Source organism: Nyctereutes procyonoides, unplaced genomic scaffold, assembly GCF_905146905.1.
Source record: "Nyctereutes procyonoides isolate TBG_1078 unplaced genomic scaffold, NYPRO_anot_genome, whole genome shotgun sequence".
Classification (NCBI taxonomy): domain Eukaryota; kingdom Metazoa; phylum Chordata; class Mammalia; order Carnivora; family Canidae; genus Nyctereutes; species Nyctereutes procyonoides.
In genome coordinates, this window is record NW_026575041.1 from 676901 (window position 1) to 698520 (window position 21620).

General features: G+C 38.9%; 1 protein-coding gene across 3 annotated transcripts in view; it reads right to left on the minus strand.

The window, feature by feature from the left end:
• STIM1 (stromal interaction molecule 1) overlaps positions 1 to 21620 on the minus strand; it is a 195296-nt gene that overhangs the window by 46592 nt on the left and 127084 nt on the right. For all 3 annotated transcript variants that reach the window (XM_055320499.1, XM_055320496.1, XM_055320497.1), the window contains exon 3: positions 11808 to 11922. In XM_055320499.1, the coding sequence (XP_055176474.1) occupies positions 11808 to 11922 (115 nt within the window). The remainder of the gene's footprint in view (positions 1 to 11807; positions 11923 to 21620) is intronic.

Consider the following 21620-nt stretch of genomic DNA (forward strand, 5'->3'; position numbering starts at 1 on the left):
GAGGGCACTTGAAGTAATGAGCACTGGGTGTTATATGCAACTGATTAATGACTAAATTCTACCTCTGATATTTCACTATATTTTAACTAAATTAAATTTAAATTAAAAATAAGTAGATCACAGAAACAAGCATGGGCCTGATATGCTAAACTAACCTAGTAGAATGCCTGGTATATAGAAGGTACTCAGTTATTTTTTTTTAATGTAGGCATGTTTGCAAAAATTGTAGGAAAGAAAGAGTACGTTTTGGGACCAATACTACAAAGGTGAATAAGGCTGATGGAGAAACACAGCATTAAAATATGAAGAAACTCTCAGGATATAAAAGATCACTAGATTTTTATTTATATATACATCTTGAACTTTTATTTCCCAACTGAGATAATTCAGTTGAGGTTACAAGTGGACATTTAATTTTAATGCATCTAACATCTCATAAGTAAACATTTAAAAACTCAATGTCATTTTCTATAATAATTTGTTTCATCAACAACTACTGAGCTTTCAAGTACCTTATTTTGCTGAGTTCCAAATGAGACAGCAGTTGTAACCTAAGCTTACTGTTAATTCTACAGGAACTCAAGTATTACCTAACCAATAGAAAAGCCAGTATTTATCTCCTCAAAGTAACAAATGATTATCATATATGATTACACAGGAATTTACTTATACCATCTTTAGCAATACCTTTATTTGTCCAAGTTCCAATCAAGGATATTTCTTCCATCTAGGAATCTGGTGTCCTAGCATGTTTGTTTCATTATTTAAAAAAAAAAAATTTTTTTTTTCAATGAGAAGCCACTGAAAAATGTAGGCAGAGACCTGGTCAGATATTTACTTTTGAAAGATCTCTCAGGAACCAACTGAAGGACAAACTGTAGTAGAGTTAGACTGAGCCAAGAAGAAGGGTATGAAAGCATCCAAGCAAAAGATGATTAAGCTGAGGTTTCTGCTTCAGGCTGAGATGAAGTAACTAGAATGGAATTTACCCTCCCTCCTGAAACAAACAAAAAAAACGGGGGGGTGGGGGGAAGACAAAATATATGAAACAACGGTATTCAAGACACTGGACATCAACGCACAATGGATAGTGATCTTTGAGAGAGAGTAAACAAATGAGGCAGGTGATACAACTGCCCTAGCTTCTGGCCTTGAAAGAATTTCCAGGCCACAGTGCAGAGAGTGGAACTAACGTTGAAAGGGAAGAAATGGAAGTACACTATTGTAAGGTTCTTACACTGTATGTGAGGTATAATTATAAGGTATAAGGTATAATTATATTTCTTGAGAGCCCTTATGTATTATCAGTGGGAATGTAAATTGATGCAGGCACTATGGAATGCAATATGGAGGTTTCTCAAAAAGTTAAAAATAAAATTACCATATGATTCAGTAATTCTACTTCTAGGTACTTACCCAAAGAAAATGAAAACACTAATTTGAAAAAATATATGCACCCCTGTTTTCCTGCAACATTATTTATAATAGCCAAGATATGAAAGCAACCTAAGTACCTATTGATAGATGAATGGAAAAAGAAAATGTGGTATATATACAATGGAATACTATTCAGCCACAAAGAAAAATGAGAGTTACCATATGCAACAACACAGACTGACCTGGAAGGTATTATGGAAAGTAAAATAAGTCAGACAGAGAAAAATAAATACCATATCATTTAACTCATATGTGGAATTTAAAAAAAACAATACAAATGAACAAACATACAAAGCATAAACACACAGAATAAATCTATGGTTGCCATAGGAGGGGGCTAGGGGAAAGGGCAAAATGGGTGAAGGGGACTGACTGGGATGTACAAGTTTCCAAACAAAATGAATAGGTCACAGCAATGAAAGATATAGCAAAGGGAAAATAATCAATTGTATTGCAACAGCATTGTACAGTGACAGTAGCTACAGCTGTGGTGAGCACAGCATAACATACAGTTGTTGAATCATTATATTGTACACCTGAAACAATGCAATATTGTATGTCAATTATATTTCAATAAAAAATAATAATATCCTAGAAAGTAGACTGTGATAAGTTAGAGACGCATATTTTATCTCCTAAAGCAATCGTTAAAATAATAAAACAGAGTTAAACCAACAAAAAAGGTAAAACGGACTCCTAAAAACTACTCATTAACCCAAAAGAAGAAAGAAAAAGAGAAAAAGAGAATTAAAAAAAATTGCAGGAAAAAAAAAACAGAAAACAAATAGCAAGATAGTAGCCTCAAATCTAATCACCTTAATAACCACATTAAATGTAAATGGTCTAAATACCCCTACTAAAAGAGATTGTAGCACTGCAAAAAATATATTTAAGATCCAATTATAAACTATCTATAAGAAACGCATTTAAGGGGCACCTGGGTAGCTCAGTTAGTTAAACATCTGCTATTGGCTCAGGTCAGGATCCAATGGTCCTGGGATTGAGCCCTGCATCAGGGCTTAGCAAGAAGGCTGCTTCTCCCTCTACCTTTGCTACTGCTCTCTCTGCTTGCGCTCTCTCTCTCACTCTCTCTTTCAAATAAATAAAACCTTTTTAAAAAGAGAGAAAGAAATGCATTTAAATATAAAAACACAATGAGGTGCCTGGATGGCTCAATAAATTAAGCGTTCAACTCTTGATTTCAACTCAGGTCATGATCTCAGTGTCATAAAATTGAGCCCCAAGTCAGGTTCCTCACTGGGTGTGGAGCCTGCTGAAGATTCTCTCTCCATCTGCCCCTTCCCTCTCCAAACACACACACATATACACACACATGTATATTAAAAGTAAATAGATGGAAAAGATATACAAAACTAATAATACTCAAATGAAAGCTGCATTAATATCAAAGTAGATTTCAGAGCAAAAATATCACCAGAGATAAAGTCATTTCACAATAATGACATCAATTAATCAAGAAGACATAATAATCCTAAATCTTGGGGCACTTGGCCGGCTCAGTTGGTAAAGAATGCAGCTCTTGATCTTGGGGTCATGAGGTCGAGTCCCACATTCAATGTAGAGATTACTTAAATAAATAAACTTAAAAAAAAAAAAACCTAAATCTTTATGCACCTAGTAAGAAACCTTCAAAATACATGAAGTAAAAACTCAATAGAATTAATCAAGGAGAAATAGGCAAATCCATAATCATAGTTGGAACTTTAAATATTCCCCCAATATTGATAGAGTAATAGGCAGAAAATCAGCAAAGATACAGTGGACTTGAACAATACCATCAACCAGTATGGCCTGATTGACATTTATAGAACATTCCACCCAACAACAATCAAGAGCACATGGAACATTTACACCAAGATATATGACGTTCAGGGACATAAAAAAAAAGGTCTTAAAAATTTTTAAATGATTCCTATTCCTGAAACCAATATTGCACTGTATGTTAACTAACTGGAATTGAAAAAAAATTGTTTTAAATATTCAAGCAAAGTATGTTCTCAAACCACAACAGAATTTAACTGGAAATCAGTAACAGAAAAATATCTGGAAAATCCCCCAACATTTGAAAACTAAATACCTTACTTATAAAAAATTCAGGAATCAAAGACATCAAAAAGGAAAGAGAAAGTATTTTGAGCTGAATTAAAATAAAAACAAAACATATCATCTAACATAGTAAATAACCATCACCAGATAGATCTAAGACAGATTTCAGAGGCATGCATTTCCAGAGCCAAAATAATTCCTCAAATTGGAATACATTATTAAGGGATACAAAGTTACTAGAGACTATATCAGACCAAAAAAAAGAAAAAGTGATAATAAGTATTACTGTCAATTGTGTTTTCATTTTAGGTATTTTTTATTGTCTACCATAAACCAATTTTAAAAAAAGTAAACAACTACAACATACCAGAATTTGCAAAATACCACTAAAGCAGTACTTATTGGAAATTTATAGCACTAAATGCCTATATTAGAAAAAAAGAAAGGCCTCAAATCAATGACCTTAGCTTCCACCTTAACAAACTAGAAAAGAATTAAACCCAAAGTAAGCAAAAGAGAGAAAATAATGAAGATCATGTAAAAATCAATGAAATAGCCAACAATAGAGAAAATCCTTGAAACCAAACACTGGTTCTTTGAGCATATCAACATATTAAAAGAATAATAAGAAAAGGTTATGAACACACATATGCCAGTAAATTTGACACTTTAATGATATAGACAAACTGAAGACCCAAACTACAAAAGCTCAGTCAAGAAGAAGTAACCTAATAGTCCTATACTTATTAAAGAAATTGACACTGTTATTATAAACCTGCCCACAGGAGCACTTTTGTGGCTCAGTTGGTGAAGCATCTATGTTCAGCTCAGGTCATGATCTTAGGGTCCTGGGATAGAGCCCCGCATTGGGCTCCCTGCTCAGTGGGGAGCTTACTTCTCCCTCTAACTCTGTCCCTTGCCCCAGCTCCTGATCTGTCCCTTGTCCTCTCTCTCTCTCAAATAAATAAAATCTTAAAAAAAAAAAAAAAATCCAGGATCATACGGCTTTACTGGTGAACTCTATCAAGTAGGTAGAGAAAAATAATGCCAATTCTATATGAAGTCTTCTGAAAAATTGAAGAATATGTCCCAATTAATTCAATGAGGCCAGCGTAATCCCAAAACCTAAAACAAAGGTATTGCATAAAACTATAAACCAATAATCCTCATTAACAAAGATGTAAAAATTTGAAACAAAATTTTAGCAAATAGAATCTGACTATATAGTAAAAGGATAATGACCAAGGGAGTTTACCCCTAGAATGCAGGATTGGATTAACATTTAAAAATTAATCAATGTGGGGTGTCTAGGTAGTTCCATCGATTAAGCATTCCACTCATAATTTTGACTCAGGTCATGATCTGATGATCTCTTTAAAATAAGCCCCATGTTGGGCTCCATGCTCAATGTGCAGTCTGCTTGGGATTTTCTCTCTCCCTCACTCTCTCTGCTCCTTCTCCTGCTCACATGCTTACTCTCTCTCTCTCTCTCTCAAATAAATAAACAAATCAAAAAATAAATAAATAAATAAATAAACAAACAAATCTTTTTTAAAAATAATCAATGTAATTCACCACCTTAGCAAACAAAAATAGAAAAACCAGGCAATCATCTCAATAGACACAGAAAACTCATTTGATAAAATCCAATACCCATTCCTAATAAAAGCTCTCAGCAAATCTGTAAAAAGTCACTTCCTCAATTTGACAAAAAGCTTTTACAAAAACAAAAACCCATAGCTAATGTTATTATATTTAATGGTGAAAGACTGAATATTTTCCTCCTGAGATCAGAAATAAGACACAGATGTGTACTCTTACCACTTCCCTTCAAGACTGTACTGGAGATACTAACCAGGGCAATAAGACGAGAAGAAGATTTTTTTTAAAAAAAGACTTTACTTATTTAAGTAATATCTACACCAAACATGGGCCCAAACCCACAACCCTGAAATCAAGAGTTGCACACTCTACCAACTGAACCAGTCAGGTATCCCCACAAGAAGAAGAATTTTTCAAAGGCATCTAGATTGGAAAAGAAAATAATAAAACTTTCTTTATGAGAAGACTTGATTATCTCAGTTGAAACTCTGATGGCATCTCACTAATAAGTGAGTTAACAAGGCTGTAGAATAGAAGATCAATATACAAAAATCAATTATATTTCTACATATAAGCAATAGGAATTAAATTTTTAAAAATACTATTTATGTGGTTAAATTTTTACATATTTTATCACAATTTAAAAAATACTATTTACAGGACACGTGGGTCACTCAGTGGTTGAGCGTCTTCCTTCATACCAGGCTCAGGATCAAGTCCTGCATCAGGCTCCCCTCAGGCAAAACCCTCTGCCTACGTCTCTGCCTCTCTCTGTGTGTCTCTCATGAAAAAATAAATAGAATATTTTTAATTCATTCATTCATTCATTCATTAAAAATACTGTTTACAATAGCATCAAAATCTATAAAGATAAATCTGACAAAAGATACGAAAGACCTGTACACTGAAAACTACAAAATACTACTGAGAAAAGGTACGTCTCCTAAATAAATAGAGAGATGTACCTTATTCATGAATCAGAAAGCTCAGTATTATTAAGATGTCAGTTCGCTCAATCTGAGCTACATACTCAATGCAATACCAGTCAAAATCCGAGCAGGCTTTTTTGTAGAAATTGACAAGTCAATTCCAGAACAAACAGCCATTGGGGATCCCTGGGTGGCGCAGCGGTTTAGCGCCTGCCTTTGGCCCAGGGTGCGATCCTGGAGACCCGGGATCGAATTCCACGTCGGGCTCCCGGTGCATGGAGCCTGCTTCTCTCTCTGCCTCTCTCTGTGTGTGTGTGTGTGACTATCATAAATAAATAAAAATTTAAAAAAAAAAGAACAGCCAAAACAACTTGGAAAAAGGAAAACAAAGTTGGAAGGCTAACATTATCTGACTAAAAGAGTTATTATAAGACCACAGGAATCAAAATAGCATGTATTGACATAAGGACAGACAAATAGATCAGGGGATCAGAATACAAAATCCAGAAATAAATCTGTACTTATATGGACAACTGATTTTTAACAAAAGGTACACGGCAATGCAGTGGAGGAAAAACAGAATTTTTCAACAAATGGTTCTAGAACAATTGAGACATCCATGAGCACAAAAAAAGAACTCAGATCCATATTTAACATTAACATATACAAATTAACACAAAACAGAACAGAGGCCTAAATGTAAAGCTTACAACTATAAAACTTCTAGAGGGGAACATGAGAGAAAATCCTTGTGTGACCTTGGGTTAAGCAAATATTTCTTACATATGACACCAAAGGATGATCCACAATAGCACAAATTGAAAAACTGGACTTCAAAAAAATTAAAACTTACTGTTCTTCAAAAGATACTGTTAAAAGAATGATAAGCCACAGACTGGGCAAAAATCTTTGCAAAGCATATATCTCACAAAGGATCTCTATTTGTATAGATACATGTGTCAAAACTCAAAAAAATTATACACTTTAAATATTTATACCTGAGTGTATTATCAATTACAACTCAATTAAGTCTTTCAAAAAGATGAAGTTGAGCTAAGGCAGTATCATAGGAGATGCACAAAAAATATATGAGAGAGGTAGAATCTTTAGGATTTGGTAACAGAAATAGGTGAGAGATGCTGTCTTCCTTTATTAAGTGGGGATACAAGACCTATTACACTCAAGTAGCTATTTAATATAAACAGAAAATGACTGCATTGATGCTAGTTAGGGTTTTGTTGTTGTTGTTATTGGGGAAAAAAGTATCTAACAGCATCCAAGAGAAAGAAAAACTCAATTGCCTCTCTCTCCCCCAATATGTAGCAGCAATGGCTCAGGAATTTAAATTGATGACTTAAAGATTCACTTAGCAAAGTAATTTTTATGTAGCTCAAACAACAGAATAAACATCTCTCTCACTGGGTTTATGTAAAAGCAAAAAGGAGATGCCAACTCTTTTATACTGAACTGACTTCTGAAATGGTTTAGACAGAAGTCCAAGGCCACCTGCCCCTGTTGTGTTCTGTCAGTGGAGAAAGGCCAGTTCTGTTGGGTTTCTTTCTAAAACCCTCCTGGCTTCCCAGCACTGCTCTACTGCCTCCTGTGAAAAATCCCATCCTACAAAAGTACAACACAGACAGAATTGGAGATCTGTGAGTTTATTTCCAAATTAAAATTTGGAATTATTTCCAAATTATTTCCAGTAGAAAATAAACATTTTCTCAAGGCAAAGTTCAAAGTCACACTAGAATATTGGGTTCTTTTGCTTTTAGCTGGAATCATACCATTTAGTTATAATCAAAATTCATAGTTTAAGATGTCTTTGATCCATACAAATGGGGGAAAGAAATTATTGCTTTGTTTGGCAGATAGCATCCTTTGAAATTTCATGTCCAGGAAAGGGGAGAAAAAATAGTAATGATGTACTTTGTTCAGAAGAATGGAAGTCATGCTTTAGAGAATCCTCTAAAGTGCCCCCCACCCCCACCCCTCTAAGGTCACTGTTACTGTTTCCACTGTCTCAACTATGCAAACAATTCTGTCTCTCAAAGATTCTACAAAATCTATCTGGCATCCCTTCCTTTAAAGAACTGATATCCCCGCCCCAACCCATCCCCCAGCCCCCAGCCCCATATAATATCTCTCACTACCATTATCCTACATAATAAGTCTGTGATCCAAACTATGTCAATCTGATTCTCCCTCTGTCATATCTGAGTGTTGAGCAAAGATACTTAGATGAGAAATGAATGAAGCAAGAGGCATCTAAGAGTTGCCAATTAGGAAAGGTCAGTCCCCTTCCTAGTCCAGGCTGTTGGGATCCCTGGAGTTCCCCTTGTTCTTGATCCTTCCTCACCCCTGTTTGTTCAGCTCTTTCTTACTTAATTTTGTATAACAAAGAATTTGGCAGTCTTTGTCTTCAGGTCAATTTCTCTGGTGTTAGGAATGTCTTTGTTATTCATGGTGGGGCCCCACACTTGAGTTTGAGCTAATGAGATGACTCCCGATTGGGAGCTAGTCACCAGGAAGACCAACCAGGTGACTCGTGGATTAGGCTTTGGGCCAGGAAATATTAGCCTAGCCCAACCTTCAGAAAGGAAAAGCAGGCTGCAGATTGAGTGCCTCTGTGTAGCCAGTGATTAGATCATGTGTATGTAATAGGACCTCAATAAAAACTTTGGACACAAAGGCTCAAGTGAGCTTTCCAGACAGCAAACACAACTGTGATTAATGTGCTGGGAGGGTGGTATGTCCTAATTCCATGAGGGGAAGAGACAGAAGCTCCAAATTCAGGACCCTCCCAGATCTCACCCTAATGGTCTCTTGTTTTGGCCCCTTTAATCCATTATAATAAAATCATAATCATAAGTACAACACTTTCCTGAGTTCTGTGAGTCATTTAGCAAATTATCCAACCTGAGGGGATAGTGGAAACCCATGATTTGTAGCCAGTAGGGCAGAGCACAAGTAGCTGGGAACACACAGAGTTTATGGCTGATTGGTGTCAGAACTGAGAGCGCTAGGATGCCTGGGCAGCTCAGGGGTTGAGCACCTGCCTGCGGCCTAGGGCATAATCCTGGAGTCCCAGGATTGAGTCCCGCATCAGGCTCCCTGCATGGAGACTGCTTCTCTCTCTGCCTATGTCTCTGCCTCTCTGTGTCTCTCATGAATAAATAAATAAAATCTTCCAAAAAAAAAAAAGCGAGAGCACTCTTCTTAGAGACTATGTCCTTAACATGTGAAGTCTGCACTAGAAAGCCAGTGACAGAATGGCATTGCATTATGTCATTAAACACTCTCTCTGCCCCATATTCCTCATCTGTAAATGGAGACAATCATAGTATTTATACTTCAAAGGACTTTCATGGGAAACAAATGAGTTAATATATATAAATCACTCAGAACAGTGGCTAGCATTTATCAAATACTATATAAATATTAAGAGTCGTTTTTTAGTTCTTGTTGTTTTTATTACTGAAGTCTAGAACTGGCTAATGTAGCAATTATCAGGCTTTTCTGTTAAAATCTAAATAACGCTGAAAATACACTGGCTCCCAACATCAGGCAGAAAATGTTAACAACACTAATCATGTAAATGGTACTGACATTAGCCAGCTGATGTTCTGCACACAAATGAACACTGCTGCTATCTATCTCATCTAGCTAAACGGGCCAGCCAGTTTGTGCCAGCGCCAGAATATTACATGCCTTTTGTAGCTCTGGAAATCATCACTCAGATATTAGGGGTCTTGTTCTAAATAATGAATCAAATTGTTGGGAGGAATAGTACATATGAAGATTCTCATTTTTACCTTGTCAAACTACCAGGCATGACATATGGTGAGCAAATTCTAAAATGGTACATACATGTCACCACCTCTCAGCTCAGCTATATGCTACATCACTGGAGTGCACTGGAATGTTTCTCTGCTCATCAGTAATGGGAACCAACACCTCAAAACTCACTCCATTGTCTTCCATCTTCCTGTCATTTAGAACATACCTGGAAGTGTTCCAAATAGTTGCTGAGTCCAGGAATAAAGTTCTTACCAGAAAATTGTCTTGGCTGCTTTTTAGTATTAGGATTCTGTCCCTCTGTTTCTGCCCTCTCTTGGTCACTTTCCCTTCCCAGCTACTTCTGTGTGAGCTTTCAGAGAAGGCCAGGAATGCTCCCCCTGCCATCTTTCATTCCAAATTCCCACTTCTGAAACCCACTCTTAAAACCCAGGCGCCATGTCCTCATGTTGTTACAGAAAAAAAAGAAAACTAAAATTAAATAGTACTAATTAGAGATATTTCCTGGCAGTGCCAGTATATAATTCCAAAGATCATTTCACTGCTTGATCTCACATCAGTAGACAGCCTGAACAGCTCAGGAGCTATTAAACAAAGCCCCCACAAGGAACTTAGCTCCTAAAAATTTCCAGAAAGCTGTCTGTATAGCTAACCTGTACTTCCTCTAAATTGATAAAAACACAGAGTGAACAAGAAGTATCAGCCTGTCCGTGCTAGAAATAGGATTAGAATCCAGGTCTTCTTGCTTCAAATCTCATGTTCTACACCTACATTATAGATGATCCTTTCCAGATCTAACATTTTATAATCCCAGGTATGATTAAAACAAAAATGGAAACTGCCTCATTTCCTACTAGAACTGGTTTTCTCTACCATCAGACCAGTGCTTTTGACCAAGAAGGCATGAAAAGGTATTGATCAAGCAAGCAGAAGGTCCAGGTCTAAGTCCTGGCTCTCCTATTTACTAAATGCATGATAACAAGTAACTTTACAAATCTAGGAATAAGGCTCCTCATCTACAAAAGCAGGGGCCCTGGCGGTCACTTACATTTAACCCTTCTTAGCATCAAGACCTACCCTATGAGATCCTACAAAGAGATTGTGCCCAACCTTGTTAGTATCAAGATACTCTAGCCACAGATAGAAATGTAGAGGAGGCTAAAGCCCTGTTTTTCCCTTCCCTGTCAAGCCTCCCACAATTAGACATGCTCTTTTACTCAGAATTCTGAAACAAATGTTCCAGGAAAAAAAAAAAAAAGTTGTTAGTCATGGTTTAACAGTTTTATACATGAGAAATAATAAAGTTTTATTTATTAAGTTCAACATGACTCTGCAGAATGACATGACTGCTGAAGGCTCCAATATCTAATCAGGCTGCATTAACAGATGTACACAGGGTCCAGAATTAAGAAGTTGAAGGCCCTGCTCAACAATAAGCTGGTCAAACCACACCTGGGGGCCTGCATCCAACTCTAGAAGCTGTGATCTAAGACATTAACAAGTGTTCACAGGCAGGAAGCCAAGATGAGGAGGAGGCTGAGAAATCAAGTTTCCTTCAAAGAATCTGGCTATTTAACTGGAAAAGAGAAGATTCAAGGGAGAATCTATCTTATGTACAGCCAATCTTTGAATAATCCAAGTAGGAAGTTGTGGAAGGAAGGAGGCCAGTGAGCTCCTTATCTCTGGAGAAGCAGCAGAAAGTGGGGTAGGTGGTGAGGAGACGGGTAGGGACAGGATGGAATTCAATTAGAATTCTAATGAAGAGCAGCTCCAGCTCTATTTGGAGCATCTTCCCCTCTTCCCAGCATGGTGACTAAATTCAGTCTTATTCAGTGACTATATGTAAAACTATTTTAATAATTTGCTCTTTACAAAGCATGTTATACTTGTGTACTTTTAAGGCCAAGTTGTGCCCATCTTCTTTTGTCTTCTTTAAACCTTCCAGCAACTAGGTTTGACAACCAAGCTGCCTATTACCTTCTGAAGACTTCCAGGCCTTCCACAGGTCCTCCACACTGATGAGCTTATCCTCACCATGGAAGGTGCTGTGTTTCACTGTTGGGTCATGGTAATTGAGGTCTTCCCTCAGGAACTGCAAGGGAAAAAGCACACAAGTCACAAGAGACACTAGGAGTCAACCCACCAGGATCTCCATGCAGGCCATCCAGCTTTCCACAGCACATTCCATCCACCCCATGTACAAGCCTATCACATCACTCATCTGTCCTTCCATGTGCACACGGCCTAGTTGGCAACCACGCTGCCTCTTCCTTGTTATATGTTTCACTTGAGAAAAAAAAAAGGAAAAGAAATTCCTTCCTCATATTTTTATAATTATGGAAAATACTAAATGATAGTTAACTGGAATTCAATAAGCTAGAAGAAGAAAGGAGGATAGGGAAAAAGCATTAACAATTTTTGATCACTTGTTTATATACTAAGCAATATTCTAAGAACTTCTACAGTACTTCTTCATCTTATCCTTTACAACCAATGAATTATCACACTTATTTGACAAACAAGAACAGTAATACTCTAAGATAATGTAACTTGCCCCAAATCACATTAAATTTAGAGAGATTAAATTACTTGCTACGATGGTTTTCAAATATGTCCACAATTCTATGACAATCCTCCCACAAAAGGTGAATTTGTCTCCCACTGAATATAGGCTGAGATGAATGACTCATCATCTAACAAACAGAATGTGGCAGCAGAGATGTCAAATGACTTCCAAGGCTAGGTTAGAAAAGCAATACAAAGTCCACCTGGTTCTCTCCCTTCTGGGACACATGCCTTGAGAGCCCTGAGCCAGCAAAGATGAGTCCTGGCTACCCAAAAGCCACCATTTTAGAGAGATCATGCGGAAAGACTACATAGAAATAGAGAGAGATGTCCAAGCAGCTCCAACTGTTTGCCTTCCTGGTCCAGGAGTCAGACATGTGAGTGATTGAGACTTCAGGTGATTCCAGCCCCTAGCTTTTGAGTTACTTTATCTGATCCCAAGTAGACACAGATGAGCTGTCCCCGCCTCCATGCCCCAACCGCAGGTAAATGACAAAATAAATGTTGTTGCTGTTTTAAGCCACTGAGTTTTGGGGAAGTTTGTTATATAGCATTAGATAACTCAAACATTTGCTCAAGGTTACAGCTGATAAGTGATGGATTTGTATTCCAATACAAGATATATGACTTTACAGTCTAAATTTTCCTCTGGTACTACAGATGCTGTCCTTTAATTATCGATATTTCTTTTCATAATATATTCTTGCAAGAAAGAAGAAAAGCAGAAGAAATCAGAGCTTTTGGAAACTTAACTGATAATCAACTTCATAGATACCCATTCCTCTGATACTTAACCTCATTGGTATGTATAGGATTGAACACTAATTACTGCTTCCCCTAGAGCCTCAAACATCAAAGAAAAGTGCAATTGTGATCACTACCTTTTAAAACAGTTTAGCAAGATTTTCAGGAAATGTTTCTTATTCATCTTTCCTTATCTTTGGGTTCCAGGAAAGGACTTGACCCAGCATAACATCAGTAAACGTTATTGACTAAAGAAATAGATGATTGATAGTATGGACCCAGATTCCCTAGCCCTGTAATCAAGGGGTGATTTCCATCCCTGGGTTTTGCAGACATTAAGACATCTGAGGCTTAATGACTCAGGAGAGAAGTCTGAAGGTAGTCCACACTGGAGCACTCTCAACTTAGAGTACAGGCTACTGAGCACAAAGAACTTGACAATGTCTACAATTATAATGTAGCTCTGTCCAATACAACTTTCTGCAATGATGGAAATGTTCAATATCTGTCCTGTCCAAATAGTCCCCACTAGGTACATGTGGTTACTGAGCATTCATAATGCGGCTAGTATGACAAACTGAGATTTAAAAAAAAAAATTATTTATTCATTTGAGAAAAAAAGAAAGAGTACAAGCGGGGAGGGGGGGGGCGGGGATCGGGAGATGGAGAGGGAGAAGTAGGCTCCCTACCAAGCAGGGAGGATAATGTGGGGCTCAATCCCAGGACCATAGGATCATGACCTGAGCCAAAGACAGACGCTTAACCATCTGAGCTACCCAGGCAGCCCCAAACTGAGATTTAAAAAAAAAATGATGTAGAATTAAATGGCCAGATGTGGCTAATGGCTACATACTAAAGGGCAGCTCTGACACATTCTCCAACCCCAGAAATATGTACAACCTGGCTATACTCCCACGGGGGCCGGAATGGTGTAAGTAAAGACCTCTGATGAGATGAGGAGGTGAAAGCAGTTGAACAGCCCTTCATCCGTGCCTTCTGGCCCCAACTAAATTCAAGTCCTTCTGACGCGGAGGGTTAGGTTCTCCAGCTCTCCAACGTCTCATTTGTAATTGGTTAAGAGAATTTATTTTTAATAAGGATTACACAGATGATGTGGTAAAGAGTCTAGAACAAAGAGATGATGTTAATTCTTAGAAAAACTAAACTGATGAAAGTATTGTCCTTTTAGGCCATCCAACAACATTCAATTCATTTTATGCTATAAGTTGTAAATTTTAACAGTTTTTCCAGGTTGCAACCCTCTTATTCCAAACCCATTCATTATATTATCTTTTATTCATTTTGAAAAATGCTATTTAGTAATAAATTAAGTCCTTGCATATTCTCGAGTACATTTTTAGACTCTGCATGATATTTCTATTTTTTGTACTATCACTTGATTATTTTATGATGCTTTTCATTTTATTTTATACTTCAGTAATGATTTCTAAAGCCTGGACCCCCTCTTCTCATGGCTCTTATATTTCAGAATATTTCTTGTCAATCCCAGCTGTTTATTTTTCAAAATTAACTTAGAACAATTTTGTTATTTTAATTTTGTAAACTTATTGAGTCTGATTGCTCTCACTGGAGACCTAAGTAATGAGATCACTAGACCTTAAACAGCAGACACTGGGACATCTCAGGGAAGACACAGTCACAAACAGTCTGACACAGCCAGTCTGGGGACAGAATTCCTTCATTCATTTAATCAACAGATGTGAGATTTCTAAGTACCAGGCATAGTTTTGGGCACTAGAAATGCAGTAAGTAGTAAACAAAACAGATACAATTAGTGGCTTGTCATTTTAGAGGAGTCAAGGAAGGCCTCATTAAGAAGGTAACTTTCAGGGACACCTGGGTGGCTCAGCGGTTGAGTGTCTGCCTTCAGCTCAGGACGTGATCCCAGTATGGGGATTGAGCCCTGCATCAGGCTCCCTGCATGGAGGGAGCCTGCTTCTCCCTCCGTCTATGTCTCTGCCTCTCTCTGTGTCTCTCATGAATAAATAAATAGAATCTTAAAAAAAAAAAAAAAGAAGAAGGTAACTTTCAAGCATCTATCTGAAGGAATGTTGGAGAAAGGCAAGCAGGAAAACTGGAAGAAGAGTATCCGAAGCACAGGGAATGACAAATCCAAAGAACATGCTTAGTTCAAGGAATAGCAAGGGGGCCAGTGGGGCTGAAGAGAAATGAGAGGCGATGACTAGTGGGAGATGAACGAGGGAAGTGACAGGGGTCCAGATCATAAACACCCTTGTAGGCCATTATAAGGACTTGGATTTGGACTCTGAGAGGGAAGCTGTTGGATGAATTTGAACACAGATGCAACATGATCATATTTATATATATTTTAAGAGTCATTCATTTATTCCAGAGAGAGAGAGAGAGAGAGAGAGAGCGAGCATGAGCAGGAAGGGCAGAGGGAGAGGGAGAGAGAATCTCAGGCAGACTCCCTGCTGAGCTCAATTCAGGGCTCAATCTCACAACCACAAGATCACCACTTGAGCAGAAACCAAGAGTCGAACACTTCACTAGTCGTGCTACCCAGGTGCCCCAACATTTACATTTTTTATGAGACTGTTCCAAATGCCGTGCTGGAGAGTAGACTATAGGAGGGCAAGGGTGGGTGCAGGGGAACCAGTCAGGTGGCTACTGCAATAATCTAGCTTGAAATGACGTAGTGGTGTGGGCGTAATGAAAAGTTGTCAGGATTCGCAAATATTTTAAAGAGCTCAAATATGTAACCCTCAGATTCCAGATACAGGTATATCCTATGTTAGTCCTCCTAGGCTCTAACCCAGACTCTCTTAATCTAAGACTAGAGAAACACGCATCATATGCAGGTATAGGAGCAGAAATGCCAAAATCTCCAAGAAAGGGAATTTCCTGCCATTCCCAGCTAACTCGAGGAAACTATCTGATGATACGTACCAGGTACTTATCGAGAACCAGTAAGAAATAGACTGCTTCTTACAGCCAAGTCTGACCACTGAGGCATACAGAGAGCAGAGCAGTCACAGGAAGAAAGTAAAGGAGGACCTGCACGTGGCTCACGCACTCAACCGGTGCCGCAGACCAAGAAAAGAAGGAGTGCAATCAGAAAAGAAGGTCAGCAAGAAGACGGTGCCAAATGAGGAACGTGGGCTGACAGAAGCACCACATGAAGGAAGGGCCTGGAGTTGAAGGGAGCTCCTTAGAAAACAAAGAGGAGGGATGCACCAATCAGACCTTTTGAGTAGGAAAGGCAGTATACTATAAATAGAAGGCGTGCACAACCTGTAGAAACAGACCCTTGCCTTCTGGTGTGACTTTTGGGCAGCTATTTGGCCTCTCTGACCCAGTTTCCCCCTCAGAACAAGGACCAGGCATCCCTCTCACCTAAGAGAAGTAAATGAGACATGCTTGCAGAGATCACAAGCTGCCTTTGTACATATCTTTTAAGGGCCAACGGATCATTTTCTAAACTGAACCCATATTTGAAAAACAGATTTCATACCAAGAAAGTCCTGCTTTTCAAGCTATCTTTATTTTTTTTTAAATTTTAAGGACTTTATTTTTAAGTAATCTCTACACCCAACATAGGGCTTGAACTCACAACCCCGAGATCAAGAGTTGCACACTACACAGACTAAGCCAGCCAGGCACCCCCACACTATGTTTAAAAAAAAAAAAAATCTAAAGATCTAGACACTGAGTTTCTAGGTCTTAAGGGCTACAACTGGATTGGAAGGGGAATGGTGGCTCAGGGACTTGTCATGAGCTGGTGTTGGCATGGCAAGCTCATTATTTTTATATAGATTGTCCATTACAAATTAACTTCAAAATGCAGCATTTTGTGAAGAGTTTTTATTCACATTTTACTTAAAGCTAAAAAAAAGATCAATTGTCCATATCAAAGGACATGATGTAAACGTTGTATTCCGGAGCAGCTTGGAGGTGGGGGAGTTGGTGCTGAGGGAGATCATGAGTGCTTCAACCGCCACCCCCAGGGCATCTCTTCTGGGTTTGCAAATTGACCTGGCAACAATATGCCAGAGCTGAGAATCAGCTGCCCCCTTCTGAAGAGGCATGTGCTCTCTAGTCTGAGAGCAGAGAGCTTGTGATTCCTGATGCATACAAAAGCACTCTGTTAAGTTGTAAAGCACCACTCATATTAGTTGTCATTATTATTGGCAGGAGGATGAGATAAAGATATGAAAGTAAGAGAAAATGCTTCTTCATCAAAGTTGGCTCTTCTGCTCTGTGTATATACCCTTACCAGTGTTATTGTTACTGACAAACCATATATGCTTTGATAAAGGTCCTAGTGATCTAGTCATAAACATAGCAAAAAAGCTGTAATGAACTCGAACTCCAATGTCTAATGTACCTGAGGTAGGCACTGCCATATATTACTCTGAACACTGTCCCACATCCAGCTAATAGCTAAGGTCTAATTTAAGATATAGTTTAAAGGCAACAAAAAGCAAAAACCAAACCAAACCAAAGAGACAACTTTTGGCTCCCACAACAAAGATTTACTATTTCAGACTCAAAAACAAGTAGCTCTTCTCTCAGGAAGGTCTAAGAAGGCTCCTTAAAGTCTTGCCTTACCATGGTGGATGCAGCACCGGCAGGAGCTGCATGTAGCTCAAAAGCTCTCTGAAGAGCAGGGACCAGCTGTCACTAGGTATATTTAGCTCTATGAGCTCAGAAAAGTGATCTCCCTGGCGGTGGCACAAAGAATGCAACCCCATGCCCACCCCAAGTGAAGCAGTAGTGAGGAGATGTGGGTGAGAATAGATAGGAAGGGAAACATCTATCTAGAATCCCCAACAAAATAGGCCCAGCCAGCTTCCGCAGTGAACAGAACTCGCTGATTACAAAGCTAGAAGAGGAGCAATGCACCTTTGGGTGCAGGAATCCAGACAGATGTCCTGGGTATTTCCTTAGAATCAATTACTCCTCCCTCCCTATTTCCAACTGTGTTCCTAACTGCTCATCTTCCATGTCTCCCAAACCAAACCACAGCACCTCCACTCCCACTTAGGCCCCTACACACACACACACACACACACACACACACACACACACACACACACACAACTTAGAACCCACAGACACATGCCCCAAATCTAAGATGCTTCCCAACTCTTGTTCACCTCTTTGACATCTACCACGGACCCACATCTTAGCTATAATAGCTGTAAATGCCATTTGTACAAAGTGCTGGGCCTCGGATGTCTCAAGGGCAAAGTTTCTATCCCCAGTGATATCAGAAGCTATTGCCAAGGGCATGGAGATGACAGTCGTTTCTCACTCACCTCTGTACATTTAATCCCACTTCTGCCAATCCACCTACCACATTAGTCACCAGAATGACCTTTGCAAAGTACAAATCTGAAAGTATACCAACTGCACCTACTTAAAATCTCATGGTTCCTCATTACCTACGGAATAATGCCTGAGCTTCTTGGCCTCATATTCAAGGCCTTTTACAATTTGGTCATAGACTAACTTTCCAGGCAGCTATTCTCTCTCCTTACCAAACACTTACACTCCAGAGCAGGGGTCAAAAAACTACAGCCAGGGACCAAACCCAGCTTGCTGTTTCTTTTTATAAATAAAGCTTTATTGAAACATAGCCACATTCATTCATTTATGTACTGTCTATAGCTGTTTTCATGTTACAAAGGCAGAGCTGAGCTGTGACAGAGACCATGGCTAACAAAGCTTAAAATACTGACTATATGGCCCTTTATAGAAAATGTTTGCCAACATTTGCTCTAGATACATCAAGCCACTTCAGGCTCCTTGAACAAACCATACTCATCATACCTCTAAGCATTTATACAAGGTGCTCCATTTAAAATGCTTTCTCCTTCTCTTTATCTGCTAGAGAAAAAGTTGCTGCCTCTGTGAAGTTTTCCAGACCTCTCTCAAGCAAGTTAATTGCCCTATTCCATTTGTTCTCTTAGTTCTCAGAGTATACATCTATGACAGTGCATATCCCATTACAGTATAATTACTATTCAATCACTCCTCTTTACTATCCCTAAGCAACTCAAATATAGAAACTATATTTCACTTGTCATTTATCTCTAACCTGTGTCTTATAAATTCTCTGGAACACCTAAATGAATAATTAATTTAACTCCAAAGCCCTTCTCCAAGCACAGGGTCTGGCACAGAAGGGAATGTGGTTATTAAATAACTGAATGAACATCACTCACCCTACAACACCTATGGTTGCTTAGCTTACCATAACTAGTCAATGCATTTTATTCCCCCTACACAAAAGTGAGAAAAAGGCCCCCAAAATGTCAGCCCATTTAAAATAAAGATATTCAGCTAGGAGCCAAAGGGTTACATTGGCTTGGATTCAGTGTAGCATAATGGTTTAGAGCTTGATTTTAGAGCCAGGATGCCTGGGTTTGAACCCTAGTTCTATCACTTATTTCAGTGTATTATGCACACCATTTGTAAAATGGAGATGATACCAGTAAAAAACTTCATAAGACCCTCATGTTGAGGGTATTACAAATGAGTTAATTCACATAAAGTACTTAGAATAGCACCTAACACAAAATAAGCTCTCCTGTGTATGAATGAAGATCTCCTAAATATAAATATATTTAATATGTTGTAAGAGGAATGTAAAGGTAATAAGAATGTGCAGTACTGGAGACCACTATTACAGTGATGCTTCTCTCTCATATACAAAGGAGACCCATAGGGGAGGTAAAAGATGTTTCCTAAGTGTTTGCTATACGAAGACCACATGCCATGAGATCAGCAATAGAGAGAATTTAAGACAAGGCACTGGTAATCTTCTGATCTTGAAGGTCTGTTCCATCCTCCTCAATGATTCTTACTTTTATAGTGTTAACTCCAACTAAAACCAAATTTCACAACCTTATGCAACACCCTACCTGACTTTTTTGCCACATCAACTGCCATTTCCTCTCATCTCCAGTGATAGTGAATTACTTGAAATTTTCTGAAGCTTTTCACCAGTCTAACATCTTTGCATATGCTATTCTCTCACCCAAATACTCTACTTCTTTTCCTGGTTATTCCAGTCATCTCTTCAGACCCAAATTACATGTCAGCAACTCTGTGCATGGGTAAAACTAACAAGTCTTCCTCTTCTGTGACTCTATCACAGCACTCATCATCCTACTATAGTGTCCTCATCTGTTGACATAGCTATTTCCACCACAAGAACTTCCTGCAAGGCAGCAACTATGCCTTTCCTTTTTCTCCTATATACCTACCACCTAGCCCCCAGCCCCCAGCACATGTGCAGGTACAGAGAATCCCTCTGAGATCCAATCCTCATCATGGGATCAACCTTGATGTCCTCAGACTATGACACCGGGCACATGACAAAGATCAAATCCTAAAGGCAGGATCTCAAGTTCCAGCCTTCCCAGCAAAGACTGGGAAACTCTGACATCTCTTGTCTTGCAAATTTTCGGGACCAAAGTATACAAGCTAGCCAAGAACTGCTGGCTGGGGAATCTTTGTCTTATGAAAAGAGGCTAGAAATAGGTCACTAATTTAAAAATATTTCCCCAGAGAGAAGGGAATCATCTTCTTAATTGGGGTCAATACTGCAACATTTTCAGAGAATGAATATGCAGCACCTAGAAAGAATGCATGTCAGTAAGGATGCTTCTGAAAATTGATGAATTAGAGGGGACTTCTAGCTTGACAGTATAAGAAGCTCCATGGACCCACTATCCAGTGAAACTGGTGAAAATAATTTTTTTATGGCAACCATTTAAAGTTTCTGGAAATGGTCCTGGAGCATGCAGCAAATGAAGAAACATTTGCTCAAGAATATCTACTGAAGGGGTGCCTGGGTGGCTCAGTTGGTTAAGCGTCTACTCTTGTCTCAGATCATGATCCTAGGGTCCTGGGACCAGAGCTCCCTGCTCAGTGGGGAGCCTGCTTCTTCCTCCCTTAGCCCAGTGCTTGTGCTTTCTCTCGCTGTCTCCCAAATAAACAAATAAAATCTTTAAAAAGATTATCTACTAAAACTCAGTAAGAACCTGAATTAACACCTGCTGCCTCTCTCCCTCCCCACTTCCAAGTCAGTAAGACAGGAACTCCACCCCAGACTGGTGCCTCCAAGAACTCAGGGTTCTCTGATTCCAAGCTCCCAGCTGCAGGGCTATCTGCCTGAAAGGAGCAGGATATCAGCATTTCTCATCCTGCCTCCAGTTACCTGTTCTACCTAGGCTAAGTTCTAGGTGAGTCCAGTCAAGAAGTGGGCCTCCCTTCTTCCACTCAGCCACCACTTATGAAGCAGGGACTTCACCTTGGACACAAAGCCACAGAGGATCCTGGGGCCCTGATTGCCATTTCCTTGGCTTATAAAACGGCAATTATACTCTGGGAGAGGTAAGTCAAAGTAGCCTGAAGCTACTACCACACCTTCATTGAGAGCTCAGCTCCTAAAGTAGGATATCACTCAAAGAGAAGCACATCATTGTC